The 20055-nt window shown below is 34.8% G+C and overlaps 2 protein-coding genes, 1 non-coding gene and 1 pseudogene across 3 annotated transcripts; 1 reads left to right on the forward strand and 3 right to left on the reverse strand.

Moving 5' to 3' along the window:
• Positions 1-85: 85 nt before the first annotated feature.
• TRNAR-UCU lies at positions 86-158 on the reverse strand. The gene has a single exon. It is a non-coding gene; the product is annotated as a tRNA-Arg (tRNA).
• Positions 159-170: 12 nt separating this feature from the next.
• Positions 171-4795, forward strand: LOC125575685 (annotated as a pseudogene).
• A 182-nt stretch (positions 4796-4977) lies between these two features.
• LOC106384786 (E3 ubiquitin-protein ligase KEG-like) lies at positions 4978-8248 on the reverse strand. The gene is made up of 5 exons (XM_022697703.2): positions 7715-8248; positions 7277-7620; positions 7112-7203; positions 6567-7040; positions 4978-6061 (listed from the first exon to the last, which is right to left on the reverse strand). The coding sequence occupies exons 1-5, from the start codon at positions 7770-7772 to the stop codon at positions 5080-5082; spliced, it is 1950 nt and encodes a 649-aa protein (XP_022553424.2). The 5' UTR covers positions 7773-8248; the 3' UTR covers positions 4978-5079.
• A 135-nt stretch (positions 8249-8383) lies between these two features.
• Positions 8384-15952, reverse strand: LOC111203709 (E3 ubiquitin-protein ligase KEG-like). Its single transcript, XM_048750440.1, has 3 exons — positions 10952-15952; positions 10407-10880; positions 8384-9901 (listed from the first exon to the last, which is right to left on the reverse strand). Exons 1-3 carry the CDS (start codon positions 11029-11031, stop codon positions 9061-9063), a joined length of 1395 nt encoding a protein of 464 aa, XP_048606397.1. The 5' UTR covers positions 11032-15952; the 3' UTR covers positions 8384-9060.
• Positions 15953-20055: the final 4103 nt, after the last annotated feature.

A 20055-nucleotide genomic window follows, 5' to 3' on the forward strand; every position in this document is an offset into this window, starting at 1 on the left:
GGTGAACTAACAGAAGAGTTGGACAGAGTAGTATATAATGTTAACCAACACCAGAAGTGGAAGAAAGAACAAAAATGGGAAAAAACACACCCAGTGGGACTCGAACCCACAATCGCTTGATTAGAAGTCAAGCGCCTTATCCATTAGGCCATGGGTGCATGTTGTTTATGTGTCCATGTATAAATGTATTTAACATATGGTTATCTATATTGCTTGCTCCAAAGGCAAAACATATCGAACCGGGAAAAACAGAGAGAGAGATCCCTTGACCCTGATTCTTTTCAAATTATCTCCACCATTCTCTCCTACCCTCCCATGGCAAAAATCTCCCACTCTGACTCAACTACGCTTATGACCAAAACGTTTTGGAACTAGACGTTTCTTAATATCAGCTTGTTGTTCTTGATTTCCGATGGAATCTCCACGTCGTTCTTTGGCTGCGTCTCTCTCGCCTCTCCGCCTGATCGATCGTAGGAGGAGTTTTAATTATAGTCAGATGCCTGAAGAGCCGATCTAACTCACTATTCTCAAGCTTGATGGATCTTCCTTTGGTACCATATAATTAATCATCTTTGCTTGCTCTGTTTCTAAGGCCTTGTGTGTGGGTTTTTTATTATCCTCTTCCTTTGTTTTGTAGATGTTGAAGTGTTGAAGACGGCAACAGTAAGGGAGGTCAAGATGGCTGTAGAAGCTGCGTTTTCTCACTTGCCCATCACAGTTCTTGGCAACGTCTCATGGTACAATTCTTTTCTTGATTTTGAGTTTAGTATTTAAAGACTCTTCTTGTGCCTATCTGTGAAGTGCTAAATGATTCTTGATGACACTGTGATTACTGTTTTGATGAAGGCCACATGTCTGGGGACAGTTCTGCTTATCCTATGACGATCAAAGATTGATCAACGAGGCTGACTACCTCGTTGAACTCGGCATTAGAGACGGAGATCAGGTTTGTAGTCGCCTCTTTTTTCTTGAGTGATGTACAACTCTTCGAGTGAAATGCATCCATGAGTCTACTCTTATGATATTGCTTAATCTTTACATTTTGATGTGGTAGAGTAGAGCAATATTATGTATAGTCAATTTTAGTTTCGGTTACATATTCCCCTTAGTTGTATTGTTTTAACAAGTTTTGAACAAACATCATTCAGCTTCGATTCATCTGCCATATATCAAGCTACTCCATCTTGATGATGAAGCACAAGAGCAAGACACCACCAGGTGTTTCTTCTTTGAAACAACTCAAACTGTAAGACTCTTTTATCTCTTCCATTGCTGTTTATGTTTTGCATTTGCATTACTCGGAATCTCCAAGTTATGAGACAGATGTACCATACAGATTCTCAGTCAAAACCGAAACATGGAAAAAGAAGAGAACACAAGGCCAAGAAGACGGAGTTGACTCCATAACTCAGACACAGGCACAGCCAAGCTTTCTCTCTACTGTATCAGGAGGTTGGCTCTCTTACAAGTCATCACCAAGTCAACGAGGGACTAAACACAGAAACGCCACTGCTTCTACTTCTGGTCACCTCAGAGTTCTTAACAAACTCATCACAAGATTTTCGTTTCAAGTGTTATTCGGAGAAAGATGTCTGGAACATGACCAAACTCATCTCTGAAACATGAACATTATCATTTGGTTCTTGTAGAGCTTTTGATTTCACAGTCTTCATGTTTACATGTAAACACTTGGACGCCTGGCCAATAATTTGCAAGGAACACTTTGATAAAAGTCTTTGGTTAAAAGCTGATGATAGTAATATATATAATTAACTAGGGTAAACCCGCCTTACGGGTGGACAAATAAATTAATTAATAATACCAACTTTTTAAAATGTTTGTATAAAGAAAATTAAAAAAAAAACTTTTTTAAATGTTTAATTTATTGTAACTAAAAGTAGCATTAACTTAGCTAATATAGTTTAACATTTGTATTTGTTTTTATTTGTCTTGTGTTGCTATAAAGCTTTTTTAGCTGAATAGTTGATGTAATTTATTAAGTTACTAAATTTTTGACATTTAGTGTGTCTTTTTGGATTGGTGATTTGTATTTCTTCTTTTAAATTATTAATTTTTGGTATTTTTTAAACGTTTTTTGAGAAATGTTTATTTTAATGGTTCAATATGTTTATTTTAATTTTGTAGTATAACCAATGTTATGTGTTTACGATGTTAACTTGTTTTTTTATGGGGTCACGATCCTAGTTTGGGTTTCATCAGGAGTTTAATTGTTCACGTGGTTATGGCTGCCATTTTATTGCAATAGTGTCCAACTACGTTTACCACGTTAATTCCATATGTAATTCCGTTTTTTCAATACAGTTTTAATATATGATGGTGGTCATATAATTACATGACAGTTTAAGTTACGATAGTCTTTTTATTCACAAATTTAGTTTTATTATTTAATGTGATCATTGTTGAATCTGCATTATGTTCTTTGGTGTGTTTGTGTAGATGCTGCTTTGGTTTCCGTCTCAACTTATATGTTTTTTTGTTGGTATCGCATGAATTGTTGACCCCCAGCAATTGGTGATTGTCGTCTTTTCGCATTGTGGGCACTATTTTTCATTCGAAGTTTTTCATGGTCTGGGTATAAATAATTTACGTTTAGTTAATATTTTGTATGTTATATTGTTAAAAAAATACGTGTATCACGTCCGTAGTTGTACGTTTTTAGATGTGAAGAAATCTTTTTTTTTTTTTTTGATCAAGATGTGAAGAAATCTAAAATATTTATTTGTCATGTTGGTATGAGACATATTGCAGAACACTTTCTACCTGCTCCACGCTTTGATTCCAAACTTTTCCTTAAGAAAGATTCAAAGTCTCGACCGTTATCATTTCTTGAAGTCACATTTGTGAATATTAAATAGATATGTGAAGAATATAAGGAAAACATCCAAGAAGCAGATCTATTTTTAGAGGATCATAGGGTTGACAGGATTGATCCCATGAAATCTGTTTGGGTGAAAAATACATTGAATTAAATGAATGTGAAAGAAATCTAAAATATAATTAGTTCTGTTTGTTTCCAAGCATTTATAATCGGTTACAAATTGATTTTTTTTTTTGTACGCAAGTTTAATAATATCTACACAATAAAGGTCTGATATACTGTGATTAACAAATAAAAGGTATATGAGATTCATCTTTGTGTCAACTCCTTTATTAAAAAATTATTACTGAAACCATTTGATTAGATAGCTTTCGTTCATCCTTCTAGCTTTCACAACACGTTTCCACGGTTCAAGCCATTTGGCTTTTTGAAGTTCCTTTTTAAGTCTTTCCACTTTAGCCACTTCAGCCCTACATATGTGAAGCATGAGAAGTCATTATTTACAGATCAAGCACAACAAATCTCTTGTGTGTTTACCTGCATTATATCGTCCAACTCTTTTCTCATTTATTTCAGCTTATACTGCTTAGCCCTATATTCCTAAAACATGAGAAGACATTACAGATTTACAGGTTAACCATAATAGCTATGTGTTTTAACGTCAAACAAACTAAGATGCATAACACCATTTTTGCTTACCTTTTTGAAAGACTTGGCTTTAGGCAACGACTGTAACATGAGAAGGAAAATCAGATGAAGAGACAGACAAAAGAAACAAATTATAACTATATCCTTTCAAAAAACACTAATTCTTGATTACCGGTTATGCTGCTTTATTTAGCTCACTTGGATAAATGATCAAAGCATTATCTGAAGGAAAGAGAATACACATACATATCTATCATAAAACCACTGAAAAACAACTGCTCCAATCATAAAACGAACCAAATGATCCAAAGATCTTATACAGCCACATACGCGAGTAGAATCCAAGACCAATTTTCTGCTGATCCCTTAAAATATATCTACAATACTCCTCTCCAGTGAAGAGAAATCTATTTATATCTAAGTTCATGGTAACAAACAAACAAACAAAGATGAATACAGGAACAAAAGAAGCAGGAGAGTGTTACCTTCAAGAGAAAGAGAAAAGAACCCATGATGTTATTGACCCTCTGAAACAAAAACAGATTCACCGTCGATATATCATAAGGAAGAGAAAACACAACTTTCGCATGGAGTATTGTCTTGTTAGAAAAAAAAAAGAAGGGGTGTTTAAGCATTTAGCCACCTATGTGTCTAAATGAAACGACCCCGACACAAACACCAGAAACAAAATCGAATACAAACCATAAGAACAGAACCGAACTACATAAACCCTAAGAGCAAAACCAAACAACAAAACTCCTAACAACAATAAAATATGGATGAAACCAAAAAAACGGTACCACTTCTATAAAGAAAACATAGGTAGACCTCGATAATTCATGTACATATGAATTTTCAGGGAATTTATAGTTGAAAATTTCACACGATGGCAGTAATGAAGATGCACAGAACGACAAATCGTGGGAGGAATGGGGGATGTTGTTAATGAACACATTAAAGACGACGACTGAATGCATCCGACTTCCGTAACGTTTCGCCTGCGACGATCTTTGATATTGCTTCGTCGGAGCAATAAAAACGAAGACCAAATATGGGTTTTAAGCAAAAAAAATATCATGGGTTTTAGATTTAAAGCCCCCACACTAAACGTAGCCCATATTTTTTAAATTAATAAAACGCTGAGTTTTGTTAAAGTGGACAGGTGTCGTGCTGTGGGCATCCGAATTGATGATGTGGCAGTATGTTAGTGCTATGGAGCGTGTAAAATTACAGGGGGATGTTCAATTGGGAAGATATCATTTTAAATATTCCTTTCTTTTTTTAATGTTTTTTTTATTTTTTTTCTAAAATACGATGAAAAAATTTACTGATTAGCCATTTTCCAATTGGCTGTTTTTGCATTAATTATTACTGATGCTTTATTACATTGCTTTTCTTATCATGAGAAGAGAGTGAATCTCTTCTTTATAGTAATAGATAGCCAAAATCATCAAACATAATACTAGAAAGTCTTATTAAGTTCAAAGAAGAAAAAGAAAATGTTATCATCTCATATAATAAACTCATGTATCCATTACTAACTAGACCATGTTTGAGACACAAAACCTAACCACATCCTTAAACACCAAAACTTAAAAAAACCATTTAGATTTAGATTTAGATTTAGATTTAGATTTGCCAGATTTCTTACGGTAAAGACCGACCCTATCCTGACCATTCCGAATCTGACAATCACATTGTCCACTCGAGCCAACTCGCTGTTTGATATCCTTTGATCTTCCCACTTTCTTCCCAACCAATAACCCTCCTAACGTCATTGCTGTCAATACACCCACGGCAATCAGTAAAGGTCTCACAGCCCAGTGAAAGTCCTCTAGATGCTGATATTTCTGCACAACTCCTCCACAAGTACTAAAATCCACAAGCTCTACTTCATCTGGATCAGCAAGACAGCTTCCATGTTCCTGTCCAAAAGGCAACGCTCCAGGGAACTTTACCTCGAGACAACCGTTTGGTAAAACATGATAGATTCTGCCAGTTTCCCAAACTCCTCTATCTTTACGTATCCATTTGAATCTTGGGGTAACAACAAAGGCTTTGATCTTCACAAACTGACCAACACTGTATCCTTTAGCCATCTGAAGCTGTGATGAAGTCCCTCTCCAGAGAGTTGGCAACCCTATAAACCCAACAGCTACAATTCCCTCACGGTTGATTGAATGGACAATGCCAACTGGAGAACACCTCTTGTCTGCCACTCCTACATACTTCAGACGTACCCAATCTCCAGAAGCCAAGTCTTTAGTTACCCTTTCAAGAACAGATACGAGAACCCTTAACGGATCATGAACACCATGGACTTTAACCAGAGCAAACCCATCTGAGTCGGTAGTGTCACGTTCTAAACCAACCACCTTTCCTTCTGGCACATCCATGTTCTCATGCTTACACAAATTGGCAGGCTTTCTTGAACGCACCGTGTCGCCTACTTGCAGTTGATCCTTTGAAAGGAACCATTCTGTGTAACCGAGATTAGCTGAGCTCTTCCTGATTTCTCTACTATCAACGCCTCTCCAGAAGGACCAGAACTCTTCCTCCTCTGAGTTCTGCAACCTGTATATCAAAAGTGTAATATGTCAAGAGGTACTAAAGCTAATGTTCAAAAAAATTGATAGGCGGTAACTAAACGATTTGTAAAAAGTATCCAGATCATTCTGAGGCACAAGCGAAACCTAGTTGTTAACAAATTACTGATTTATTTTTATATTTTTAAAGTAGTATTAGATATTTTAGTTTTAGGCTTAATTATAAAAGAATATTTTGATCGATTAAGTATTAAAACTAAATTTACAGAAAATAGACAAATTTTGAAATTTGTATTAATGTTATTGTTTAATTTAAGAGATTTAGATAATTTTAGATTGATCTAAATCAATTCACATCGTTTTAATCGATTTAAAACAGTTTTAACCGATTTGTTTCATTTCGGCTATGATCGATTTGCCCTCTGCGCCTCAACTTTAGAAAATTGACTAAGAAAATGTGTTAGTGATAACAAAAACACTTTTGCACCGATCTTATTCAAACTGAATATATATGGTGAAAAGGTTATATTTACCTCTTGAAGACGTGTAAGATGTCTGTCATAGAAGGTCGGCTTCGAAGATCATACATAAAGCAACCCTGAAGTAGCTTCTCAAGAGGAGGCGGTATGGCATTGGGGATAGTAAGCTTTTCTCTTTTTATGACCACTAAGTTGTATATTTCATCGATGGATTTACCACTCCAAGGTTGTACACCAGTGAGCATTTCCACAATGCTGCATCCAAACCCCCAAGAATCAGTCTCAAAGGACATGGGACCTCTTACTTCAGGTTGCCACTGTTCTGGAGCCATATAGTTTGGAGTTCCAAGTCTCATTATCATATCAGAACTTGGCAAAGGGATACTATGAAGTAGATAAGGGACTCCAACATCCCCTAGGATGGCCTTGTCGTTATCAAGGAGAAGAAAGTTAGAGGGCTTGAGATTGAGAATCAGAAACCCTTTTGCGTGAAACTCAAGAATCCCTGTAACTAGATCAATCCCGTATCTGCAAAATATAGACGAGAGGACATTAGTATTCTATATAAGAGCTGCTTAATTTTGTAATAAAAGACTTACCTCAATAAATCAGACAGTGAAAGCTTTCCTCTTTTAAGCAGCGCCATCTTGTCACCAACACAGCCCTCATAGAATTTCATGACGAGGCAAATCTACAGTATACAAATCTCTAATCAAACATGGGGGAAACTAGAGAAACACACATGTTTGTTTTTCTTTACTTACCCTTCCACTAATTATAGAGACTCCTCTGAGGAGACAAACATTCTCCATCCCTTGAGACTTAGAAACCAAATCCTTAAACTTATCTACCACAACTCTCATCTGATCCTTATTGATGGGATGAAGCATTTTGATGGCCACTTCATTGTCCTTTGTGGACTGATGATGAGTAGCCAGCCAAACATCACCAAAGGGACCTCTTCCAATTCGATGCCGAAGCTCCAACGTTGCAGAATCAATCCAAGGACTCGTGCCGGCTGCTGCTAAAGCGGTCTTAGACTCGCCTTCAATGATTTCGTAGTCAGAATCATCATTCTTTTTAGCAGAAATCTTTGAAGCCATATGATCTGAACAAGATAATGCAGTTTCAACAGTTAGCCTACAACTTAAATGGAACACAAGTCGAAGAAAGTGGATCCACAAGATAGAACAAACTCAAACCTAAGTTGGTTAAAGAAGAAGAGCCTTTTTTATCACTTTCCCTCGTCTTCGCCGTCATTAACTATATGGTTTAGGGTTTTTAAAGGTTTCTTAATCCACCGGCACTTCTTTATAGGCGTAAAGGCCACGTAAATTCTTTGTTGGACCTAATTTGGAGAATCCAGTTTTTGTTTGCCAATCTTTGAGATTAGCTTGAGGCCTTGTAAAGATAAACAATAATTTGGTAATCATATCTTATATATTAAAAGAGATATATTACAATATTTATTAAACTAACCATAAAATTAACTAGTAATCTATAAAAATATATATTTTAAAAAAAATAAAAACTATGAAATTACCCAATATGACTAAACTATATATGACAATTAATGATTTTGAGTAATAAAGATTGATAACAGTTTGCGTATCATCTTCTTTTTGTTTAATTTATATTATAAAAATAAATTAAATAATTAAAATTTAGATTTTTTTGTATATAATATATTTAAAATTTTAAAAACGAATATAAATTAAAAACTTTAAAGTTTCACATTGAAATTTTTGGTGGTCAATGTGGTAAATTGTTTTTATAATAAGATACAAATGATCATAAAATCACATGATTATGAAATTTCATTTAATAGATATCTATATTAAAAAATATATATCTATTTTAGTATCTTTAAATTAAACTATAGACCATATTAAAATAGATATATATATATATATATGATTTCAAAATTTAAGAAATATGTATTATACTTGATTTGATAAAAAATATATTTTACAATTTCAATTTATCAAATCATTAAAACATATTTTATACAACACTCTTAACGGATGATCTTGTTTTTCCGTCAAAACCAAAAATCTTATTTTCCAGTCAAAACCGGAAAACATGTTTTTTTGTCAATATCAGAAAATCTTGTTTTCTTGCCAAAACCGTAAAACGTTCTTTCCGCCAAACCCAAAAAATACGTTGTCTCGTCAAAAACCGTAAATACATTTTCCGTCAAAACCAGAAAATTGTATTTCCCGTCAAAATCGAAAATCTCATTTTTCCATTTTCCCGTTAAAACCGGAAAACCACAAACTTCCGTCAAAACCATAAATCGTGTTTTTCCACAAAATATGTAAACTTAATTTTAGATATATTTATTTGAATATTATAATTAATTTATTATTAAAAAAATAAAATCATGCTTCTTTTTAGTCTTTTTACCTAATAGTAATCAAATGCTATTATAATATAAAATGAACAATTTGGCATCTAGATGTTGCATCGGAATGCAAATAATAACTATAAAAATAAACAACATTTGGATGCAATATCTAGATGTTGTATGCTACAATTAGATGTTGCGTCAAATCCAAATATAAAAGCGAGCATGGTCTAAACCCCCTAACTTCAATGATGCCAATAGACCCATGGCAGCCAGTAAAGGACTCACAGCCCAGTGAAAGTCTTGTAGATGCTGAATTTTTTCCACAACACCTTCACAAGTACTAAAATCCACTATCTCTACTTCAACTGGATCAGCAAGACAGCTTTTATGTTCCTGTCTAGAAGGCAACACTCCAGGGAACTCCACCTCGAGGCAACCGTTTGGTAAAACATGAGAGATCCTACCAGTTTCCCAAACTCTACCTTTACGTATCCAATTGAATCTTGGGGTGAAAACATTAGCCTTGATCTTCACAAACTGACCCACACTGTATCCTTCAGCCATCTGAAGCTGAGATGAAGTCCCTCTCCAGAGAGTTGGCAACCCTATAAACCCAACAGCTACAATACCCTCACGGTTAATTGAATGGACAATACCAACTGGAGAACACCTCTTGTCTCCTACTCCTACATACTTCAGACGTACCCAATCTCCAGAAGCCAAGTCTTTAGTTACCCTTTCAAGAACAGATACGTGAACCCTTAACGGATCATGAACACCATGGACTTTAACCAGAGCAAACCCATCTGAGTCGGTAGTGTCACGTTCTAAACCAACCACCTTTCCTTCTGGCACATCCATGTTCTCATGCTTACACGAATTGGCAGGCTTTCTTGAACGCACCGTGTCGCCTACTTGCAGTTGATCCTTTGAAAGGAACCATTCTGTATAGCCGAGATAAGCTGAGCTCTTCCTGATTTCTGTACTATCAACGCCTCTCCAGAAGGACCAGAACTCTTCCTCCTCTGAGTTCTGCAACCTGTATATCAAGAGTGTAATATGTCAAGAGGTACTAAAGCTAATGTTCAAAAAAATTGATAGGCGGTAACTAAACGATTTGTAAAAAGTATGCAGATCATTCTGAGGCACAAGCGAAACCTAGTTGTTAACAAATTACTGATTTATTTTTATATTTTTAAAGTAGTATTAGATATTTTAGTTTTAGGCTTAATTATAAAAGAATATTTTGATCGATTAAGTATTAAAACTAAATTTACAGAAAATAGACAAATTTTGAAATTTGTATTAATGTTATTGTTTAATTTAAGAGATTTAGATAATTTTAGATCGATCTAAATCAATTCACATCGCTTTAATCGATTTAAAACAGTTTTAACCGATTTGTTTCATTTCGGCTATGATCGATTTGCCGTCTGCGCCTCAACTTTAGAAAATTGACTAAGAAAATGTGTTAGTGATAACAAAAACACTTTTGCACCGATCTTATTCAAACTGAATATATATGGTGAAAAGGTTATATTTACCTCTTGAAGACGTGTAAGATGTCTGTCATAGAAGGTCGGCTTCGAAGATCATACATAAAGCAACCCTGAAGTAGCTTCTCAAGAGGAGGCGGTATGGCATTGGGGATAGTGAGCTTTTCTCTTTTTATGACCACTAAGTTGTATATTTCGTCGATGGATTTACCACTCCAAGGTTGTACACCAGTGAGCATTTCCACAATGCTGCATCCAAACCCCCAAGAATCAGTCTCAAAGGACATGGGACCTCTTACTTCAGGTTGCCACTGTTCTGGAGCCATATAGTTTGGAGTTCCAAGTCTCATTATCATATCAGAACTTGGCAAAGGGATACTATGAAGTAGATAAGGGACTCCAACATCCCCTAGGATGGCCGTATCGTTATCATTGAGAAGAAAGTTAGAGGGCTTGAGATTGAGAATCAGAAACCCTTTTGCGTGCAACTCAAGAATCCCTGTAACTAGATCAATCCCGTATCTGCAAAATATAGACGAGAGGACATTAGTATTCTATATAAGAGCTGCTTGATTGTGTAATAAAAGACTTACCTCAATACATCAGACAGTGAAAGCTTTCCTCTTTTAAGGAGAGCCATCTTGTCACCAACACAGCCCTCATAGAATTTCATGACGAGGCAAATCTACAGTATACAAATCTCTAATCAAAACATGGGGGAAAACTAGAGAAACACACATGTTTGTTTTTCTTTACTTACCCTTCCACTAATTATAGAGACTCCTCTGAGGAGACAAACATTCTCCATCCCTTGAGACTTAGAAACCAAATCCTTAAACTTATCTACCACAACTCTCATCTGATCCTTATTGATGGGATGAAGCATTTTGATGGCCACTTCATTGTCCTTTGTGGACTGATGATGAGTAGCCAGCCAAACATCACCAAAGGGACCTCTTCCAATTCGATGCCGAAGCTCCAACGTTGCAGAATCAATCCAAGGACTCGTGCCGGCTGCTGCTAAAGCGGTCTTAGACTCGCCTTCAATGATTTCGTAGTCAGAATCATCATCATCATTCTTTTTAGCAGTAATCTTTGAAGCCATATGATCTGATGAACAAGAGAATACAGTTTTACCAGTTAACAACATACCACATAAATGCAACAGACAGATCAAACTTTATAAGCAGCCAATAACTGATCAATCACACAAGTCGAACCTAAGTTGGTCAAAGAAGAAGAGCCTTTTTTTATCACTTTCCCTCGTCTTCGCCGTCATTAACTATACGGTGTTAGGGTTTTAAAAGGTTTTTAATCCGCCGACACTTCTTTAATTATAGGCGTAAAGGCCACGTAAATTCTTTGTTGGACCTAATTCGGAGAATCCAGTTTGTTGTTTGTCAATCTTTGAGATCAGCTTGAGGCCTTGGTAAAGATAAATGATAAATCTGTAACGATCAAAGATAAATGATAAATCGGTAACAATCCCTTATATATTAAAAGTGAAACATTACAACATGTATTGTTATGTGTTATCAGTAGAATGACTGGTGATATATACTGTATATGTTAATATTTTTATTAAGAAATAAGTTCATCTAAATATATGTTAATACTTTTATTAAATTAAACATAAAATTAATTAGTAATCAATAAAAATATTATTCTTTTTCTCTTTAAATAAAATTTACAGCATTACCTAATATGACTAAAATATATATTACCATTAATAATTTTAAATAATAAAAATTTGATAATAATTTGTGTATCATCTTCTCTTTGTTTAATTTATATTATAAAAATAATTAAACTATTAAATATCTAAAATTTAGATTTTTTCCTTATATAATATATTTTAAAATTTTAAAAATGAATATAAATTAAAACACTGAATTTTTTTGTGGTCAATGGTTTATTTTGTGTCTAACTAAGGACTATGCATGTAAATTAATAATTACCTTGAGAACCTCAGGATCATTCCATGGACCTTTTTGTCAAGGGCATGCAACCTCCTTTGTCCTCACAAATGCAAGTGCCTCCAAAGAACTCTGGCAACTCATGTTTAAAAATACAAAAATCTAATGAATATAAAAAGATTCGATAGCATAATTACAAAACTTGTTTTTGATGATCCCAGAGACGTGTGATCAGGGGCGGACCCAGAAAATAAATTGGTATGTGGCACAAATTAAATTAATAACATAACAAAATATTCAAACTAATAGTTGTAATATGTTTTAGAATTTGATTATGGAACAATTTTCGATTTGAGCTTAAGCACAAAAAGTATGGATTTAGGAACCATAACTATTAGGTATTATTTGATTGATTTTGAAAAAAATATTTTTTAGTGTATTGGTAATGTTGTTCAAATATGGTTGTCATTCAAGAATCCAAATAATTTTTAATTATTATTTTGCGTTTTAGCTCATTATTTGTTAACTCTAATTTTAAATTTGTTTGTGGCTTTCTGTTCTACAAAAAAAGAGTAAAAAGTAATTACACAAAATTATATTTAATAAAATTACATGCATATAACAAATTATAATCGGTCATAAAGAAAAACTAAACACGCAATAACTACGTTACAAAAAAAAGTAAAAAGAAATAAACGTGGAAAATAAAAATAAAACGAAAAGTTAAAATGAAAAAAAAAGGTGCAGAGAACATCAATACTATTACCATAAGAATTATTAGTAAGTATACATATATATATATATATATATACAATTATTATATTTATATATCTACTCTCAACAAATAATTCAGTAAAAACATTAGCAATTGATTTTTACATTGCATGGGGCACACGATCTATAGGAGGCTCAGCAATTAAATTAATAAAACACCAACCAGTTAAAAAAACATAGTATGGGGCACGTGCCCCACCTACCTTACCTTGGCCATAGATCCGTCCCTGCATCGATAACTTCAAGCAGTTTGCTACTCCTTGAACATGAATCTTTGACGTAGTCTTGGGATCAAGAAACGACTTAACTATGCTCCGGAACCCGGAACCCGCATTGATGATGAACATCCGGTTCAACTTCTACAAAGAAATCCGGAACCAACAATTTTAATATATAGCTTAACTCGCGCACCCGCGCAGATGTAAATTTTTATTTTTATAAATTGTTTAGTGACTTTTTAAACAAATGGATTATTTGTCTAATATTAGGTTCCTATTAACCTACAATGACCTGTAAGAATCTGATTCGAATCCAGTCCGAAAACTTTATTATATCTAAACAGAGTTTTATTTTAAAACCTAAACTCAGTACCCAAAAACTGATATGTACTCTGAATATTCTTGCCTAACTAATTATGTAAACACATAAAAAAATATTTGTTAACCGGTTTGAATTTTTGTCACGAAATGAAGTAACTTCATTCAAATCTGTGAAATTATTATGGTTGATATGTAAAATAAATTATGTCGAATTATAGTAAATGAAATTAATAAAGTAGTTTGGAAAAGTGAAAAAAAGAAATGTAAAAGATATAATAGTTATATTTTGCAATTTTGTAATAAATGAAGTCGAATTAATTAGAAAAGTTAATAAGTTAAAGTGGTTATAATTAGGGAGATGTATTCAATATAAAATTTGAGGTGATTTGATTTTTAATGAGGTTTTAGATGATTTCACTTAATCGCAGATATTAAAATGATTTTTGTTAAACCACCCTAAAATATCACCTAAAACCATGGGATTTGAGTTTTAAAATTTTTAACTAAGGAACTCCACCCAAACACTTTAAAATCACTTGAAAACTTTAAAACTCCACAACTTAAAATATTTTCAATAACACTAGATTTGAGAGTAGTTAATAAAATATCAAGTTCAATAACACTGGATTTTAAAATTCATGTTTGAATAACAGTGGATTTGTTATTTTATTGCAAATCACCTAAAACTTCCAATTGAATACACCTCGCTTAGTCTAAAAAGAATGAAAATATGTAAGAAATCACTTAAAATTAGACAACTATTATTTTGTACTTCATTATAAATAGAATAGATTTTATCAAATTATGTATGTTATTTATATTAATGTATATATTTATTATAACTAATTTATGTATTTAAAATAAAAGTATTTAAGTAAATTATAATATGAAAAAATATCTTTATGAAATAGACCTAGTATGACTTTTATGGTATATAAAATTGTACTTCTCTTTTAATAGAGAAGAATATCATAAAAAGCGAACAGAACTCTTTGAATTATTTATTATTTATTTTCTATCTATGTGATACTATATGGGAAATAAATATTCGGTGATATATTTGTGGTTAACGTGGTAGCTGAAAATTAGGTTCTTCTTAAGTTAAGTTAATAGCTAGTTGATTGATTTTAGGAATATTTTGTAACTACAAAGATATTACGTGCAGTACACTTAGGGCCCGACTGGTTTAAACGCAGCGGTTGCGGGTGCGGGAGTTTGCGGATGCGGGTGATTGTGGTTTCAAGCGTTATTAAGCATTTTGTATGACTGGTACAACGTTTGAAAATTGTTGCGTTTGCGGGATATTTTTGATTTGTTGATTATAAGATATTGCATTGGTTTAATAATAAATTACTCATATTAACATATTATAACATTATAAAAATATAAAAAACATACTATTGTAATAAAATATAATAATTATCAATATAATATGATTAATAAAAATATTATTTTTATTTATAAAAATTTTAAATTAGTTGAAGGCTATAATTTTAATAAAATTTGCTTTGAAGATTTATATCAAAAAAAAAATTTAAAAAAAATTATTTCGTTTTATACTAGCTGATATTGTTTGTGAGTTTTAATTAATTTATAAAATATGCATATATTTTTATTTATAATATTTCCATTTTAAAATTTTAATTTTAAAATTTTAAAATTTTAATTTCAAAATTTTAAAATATTTTTGAAAATAATTTTATATTTATTTTTTCACCCGCCGCCCGCAACCGCAAACGCTACTGGAACCAGCTTTTTGGAGCGATTTGTAGCAGTTTAGAGCGATTTGTAGCGGTTTGTATGATTGTTTCGAAACGCTGTCAACCGCTACCAACCGGCTGCGTTTGCGGGTCGTAGCGGGAAAACCAGTCAGAACTTTACTAAAATAAAACTCCATGCAAGTTCGTATTTTTATAACTTAACACTAAACCGCAACTAAATTTCACAGTTGGATGTAAACCGAGTCACATTTATAATATGCATTTTTATGCTAAATGTACTTAATGTTAATTACACATAGGTTTGGTAATGCTTTTGTGTTTTAAGTGACAGAATGTATTTTATAATGTTAAAATATCAAAGGAATGAAAAAATGCAGTACATGCGGTAAACTCAACCGAGTTGTAGCCTGGTCTGAGGTTCAAAGAAATGATTAATTATAGTGGTCTTCGAGTTGGGCTGGTAAAGCCCGGTTGGTAAAAAACGTGAAAGCCTAATTACTTAGTAAAGAACTACACTTAACGTCGATGGCACAAGATGTAATTAAAATAGTGAATTCAGAGTTAATTTCTAATTGTAATTCAGTTTTAATAGATTAAGATAGATTAAGATAGACTTGTATTTTCCACCAGGTTTTCGTGTCAATATCCATTTATTCCCTAATGCTTTGCAGCCAGGTGGTAAATCCGTTATGTAATAAGTATAATTTTGCATGATCGAATCAAATTCACTCCTGACAGCTTCGTTCCAGAATGGAGCTTCTGGTGAAGCCATGGCTTCTGCCAAAGTTTTTGGAACATTTTCTACTAAAAATGCCATTAGGAAATCTTCTCCAAAAGATTTTTCTTTTCGAGCTCTTTTGCTCCTTCGAGGTTCATCTTTTTCTTCATTTTCTGAAATATCATTTATAGAAATCTCGACGTTTGTCTCAGTTTCCGAGTTCTTGTCATTGTCTCTTTCTTCTCGAGTTCGTTTTGAACCTTGTTTTTCCTTATATGGAAAAATATTTTCGAAGAAAGATGCATTTCTTGATTTCATGACTGTATTTACATGAATGTCTGATATTTCAGATTGATGTACCAGAAATCGATAAGCATTACTGTTATGTGCATATCCGATGAAGATGCAATCCACTGTTTTAGGTCCAATAGATACCTTCTTTGGTGGTGGTACAACAACTTTTGCTAGGCACCCCCACACTTTGAGGTATTTATACTAAGGTAAATTACCTTTCCATAATTCATATGGAGTTTTACCAGTTACCTTGTGTGGAATTTTGTTGAGGATATAATTAGTGGTAAGCAACGCTTCTCCCCACATGTTCTGGGGTAACCCAGATTCCTGCAACATTGCATTCATCATCTCTTTTAGAGTTCGATTTTTGCGTTCAGCAACTCCATTAGATTCTGGTGAGTAAGGAGCTGTAGTTTGATGGATTATTCCATGTTCTTTACAGAATGCATTGAATGGACCATTATACTCGCCTCCTCTGTCGCTTCTAACTATTTTAATAGTTGTTTTAAGCTGATTTTCGACCTCGAGTTTAAATTCTTTAAATTTTTCTAAGGTTTCGTCTTTGCTATGTAATAAAAATACATAGCAATATTTTGTGCAGTCATCTATGAAGGTCACAAAGTATTTTTTCTCACCTCTAGTTTGTAAGTATTTTAAATCACATAAATTTGTGTGAATTAAATCTACAGGTTTATTAGTTCTTTCAACACGAGGTGATGGCGTTTTCGTGAGCTTAGCCTGTACGCATACTTCACATTTTTGTTTACTTGTTTTGCATTTAGGAATTAGATTTAAATTCATTAATCTTTGTATAGATTTATAGTTTACATGGCCTAATCTTTCATGCCATATATTAAAAGACTCAACCAAATAAGCAACTGGCTCTTTCTTATTCATTGAAACTTTTGAAGCTACAACTTTCGGAGGGACTGTCATTACATTCAACTTGACAAGTCCACCCTTAACATACCCTCTTCCCAAATACATCCCATTTTTCCTAATCACGAGCTTGTCCGCCTCAAAATTTGTGGCGAATCCATTCTTGCTGAGCAAGGTTCCCTAGACCAGGTTCTTCCTCATGTCAGGCACATGCTTCACATTCGTCAGAGTGACCTCATGTCCAGATGTCATCTTCAAAATCACATTACCGCGTCCTTCAATCTTGGAGACTGCAGTGTTTCCCATTTTGAGCTTCTCCTCAATCATGCTTTTCTGATAGGTGCTGAACATCGCCCTATCGGTGCAAATGTGGGTGGTTGCACCAGTGTCATACCACCATTCCTTGGGGTTGTTGCTTTCAACCATGTTGGCTTCAGTCACCACAGCAACGAGATCCTCCTCTGTGAGATTTGCCTGAGCCTTCTCATCCTTGATCTTTTTGCGACACTCAACAGTCTTGTGCCCCACTTTGTGACAGTAATGACATTTCTCCCTGAACTTCTCCACATTCGCATTCGCATTGATTTCAATGCCTTTGTTCTTGAAGTTTTTTCCAGAAGCCTTCAGGGCTGCAGCAGTTTTGGAAGGCTTGGCAGGAGAATGGGCGTGTGCCTTTCCTTTGCCTTTGTGCTCAGCCATGTTGACACTGTGCTCCTTAGCAGTGACCTTGTCAGCAATTTGGTTTCTGGATTCCATCTGAAGCCTCATGATGAGCTCCTCGAGCCCCATCTTCTTCTTCTTGTGCTTCAAGTAGTTCTTGAAATCCGCATAGCTTGGAGGAAGCTTTTCAATGAAGCTGAGAGTTGTGAATGTCTCGCAGATGGACATTCCTTCAGCAGCGATTTCATGGCAAATGAGCTGAAGCGCTTCCACCTGATCCATGATGGGTTTTGAATCCACCATTTTGAAGTCGTGGAACTTTGAGACCACATACTTCTCGCAGCCAGCGTCCTCACCTCTGTACTTCTTGTCCAGTGATCTCCATAGCTCTTTCGCCGTGGGGATCTCACAGTAGACACGGTACAATGGGTCAATGAGACGACCCAAAATGTAACCTTTGCAGATGAAGTCGAAATGCACCCATATGTCAACAGTTGCAAGACTTTGAACATCATCTATTCCGTACGGAATCAGGGGCTTGTCCTCCTGGATGAACTTGTCCAGTTTCATCATTGTCAGAAAGAACATCATCTTCTTCTGCCACGTTTTGAAGCCTTTGCCATCAAACTTGTCTGGCATCAGTCCTTGAGTGAACAAGCTAGGTACAGCCGGAGGAGTTTGAACTGCCACCGGAGCACTTGCAGATGCTGATACTGAACCTGTCTGATAAAGACCAACACCAAATAGGCTACGGCGAGTGGTTTCATCAGCAGCATTTCCCGCAGGGAGGATAGTGCTTGTTGTTGCTGCAACGGTAGATGCTGTGATGTTTGTCGTAGCGGTTGTCACGCCAGTTGCATCAGTTGCTGCAGCGTTGAGTGGAGTCTGAATGACATCCGTGGTGTCAATGGGGGTGTTGTTATCGTTTGTCATTTTTCTATAGAGAAAACATGAAAAAACGGATTAGCACTCCATTCAACAAATAACATATTATTTTAAAGAAAATAATAGTCTAAAATCGATGTTCATTTTTGGTATTTGAACCAAATCATATCGATATAAGTCTGGAAAAAACGTTTTGCAAACTCGCTTAAAAGCGTTCGCAGAAACCATTTTTATAGACTTAGAATGTTTCACAAACTCGCTTAAAAAAACGGTTACTGAAACGATTCATGTATATAACGTTTGAAGAATGTATCAACGTTTTGCGAAAATGCTAGAAAGCAATCCGCAAAGCGTAATGAAATAAACCAGAAACGTTTCGCGGAAGTGCTCTAAGGCAAATCGCAAACACATTTAGGCAGAAATGTTTCGCGGATAAGCGTATAGCAAATCACAAACATCGTTGTGAGATAAGAACAAAACGTTTCGCGGAAATGCTAGAAAGCAAATCGCAAACACGGTTCCAAAACCCGTTTCTATTAATCGTTTATCAACCCAATTTAAGCTTTAAACATAAAGCGATTTTGAGTTAAGATTGTAAAAGTCGGAAAACCGGACCGATGTAAACGATATAATAAAAGCGAAGTTAAGGAAATAGACGAATATAGAAAAAACGAATACGAGGACGATAAGAAACCGTATTCGCAAATAGACATGGAGGCGAGATATGATCTCTTTCCTTAACTCAAAATATTCGCTCCGTTAGTGAGACAGGACTGTACGAATATAGAGTCCCAGGATACAACCATGGCAGACGAATCACGCCTCACTCGTGATCGCCCTATCGAACTATAAACTCTACGAAACACTCTCGCAATATAGACTTACGCAGAGGGATTTTTTGTTGTTGGATTTCGATCAGGAAAAAAAAATTAAGAAATGAAGGAAGAGGAGAGACGATATTTAAAGAGCCGGAGAAGACCCACTTCCTGCAACAGCTGCTGCACGTGGGCGAGAATCTCGCGGAGATCGAGGGAAGTTGAGTTCCGAAACTTCTTCCTCAAGACTCTCTCTTATCTCGTTTTAAATTTTCGAGAGGATAACATGCATGACGTTTTTTTAATTTTTAGACGAACTATTTGTCGTTTTAAATAAAATTGTATGCTGTTTTTTCCCGAAATAACTGGCAAAACGTTGAGCTTAACTTGGTCCAAAAAGAATAGTTCTTATCGGGCCAAAGGCCCTCCACCCAAGCCCAAGCCGAGCCGGCCAGACGGCGGCGGCGGCGCGCGCGTGGGGAGCTCTCTCTTCCTC

This window comes from Brassica napus, chromosome C3 (assembly GCF_020379485.1).
Source record: "Brassica napus cultivar Da-Ae chromosome C3, Da-Ae, whole genome shotgun sequence".
Classification (NCBI taxonomy): domain Eukaryota; kingdom Viridiplantae; phylum Streptophyta; class Magnoliopsida; order Brassicales; family Brassicaceae; genus Brassica; species Brassica napus.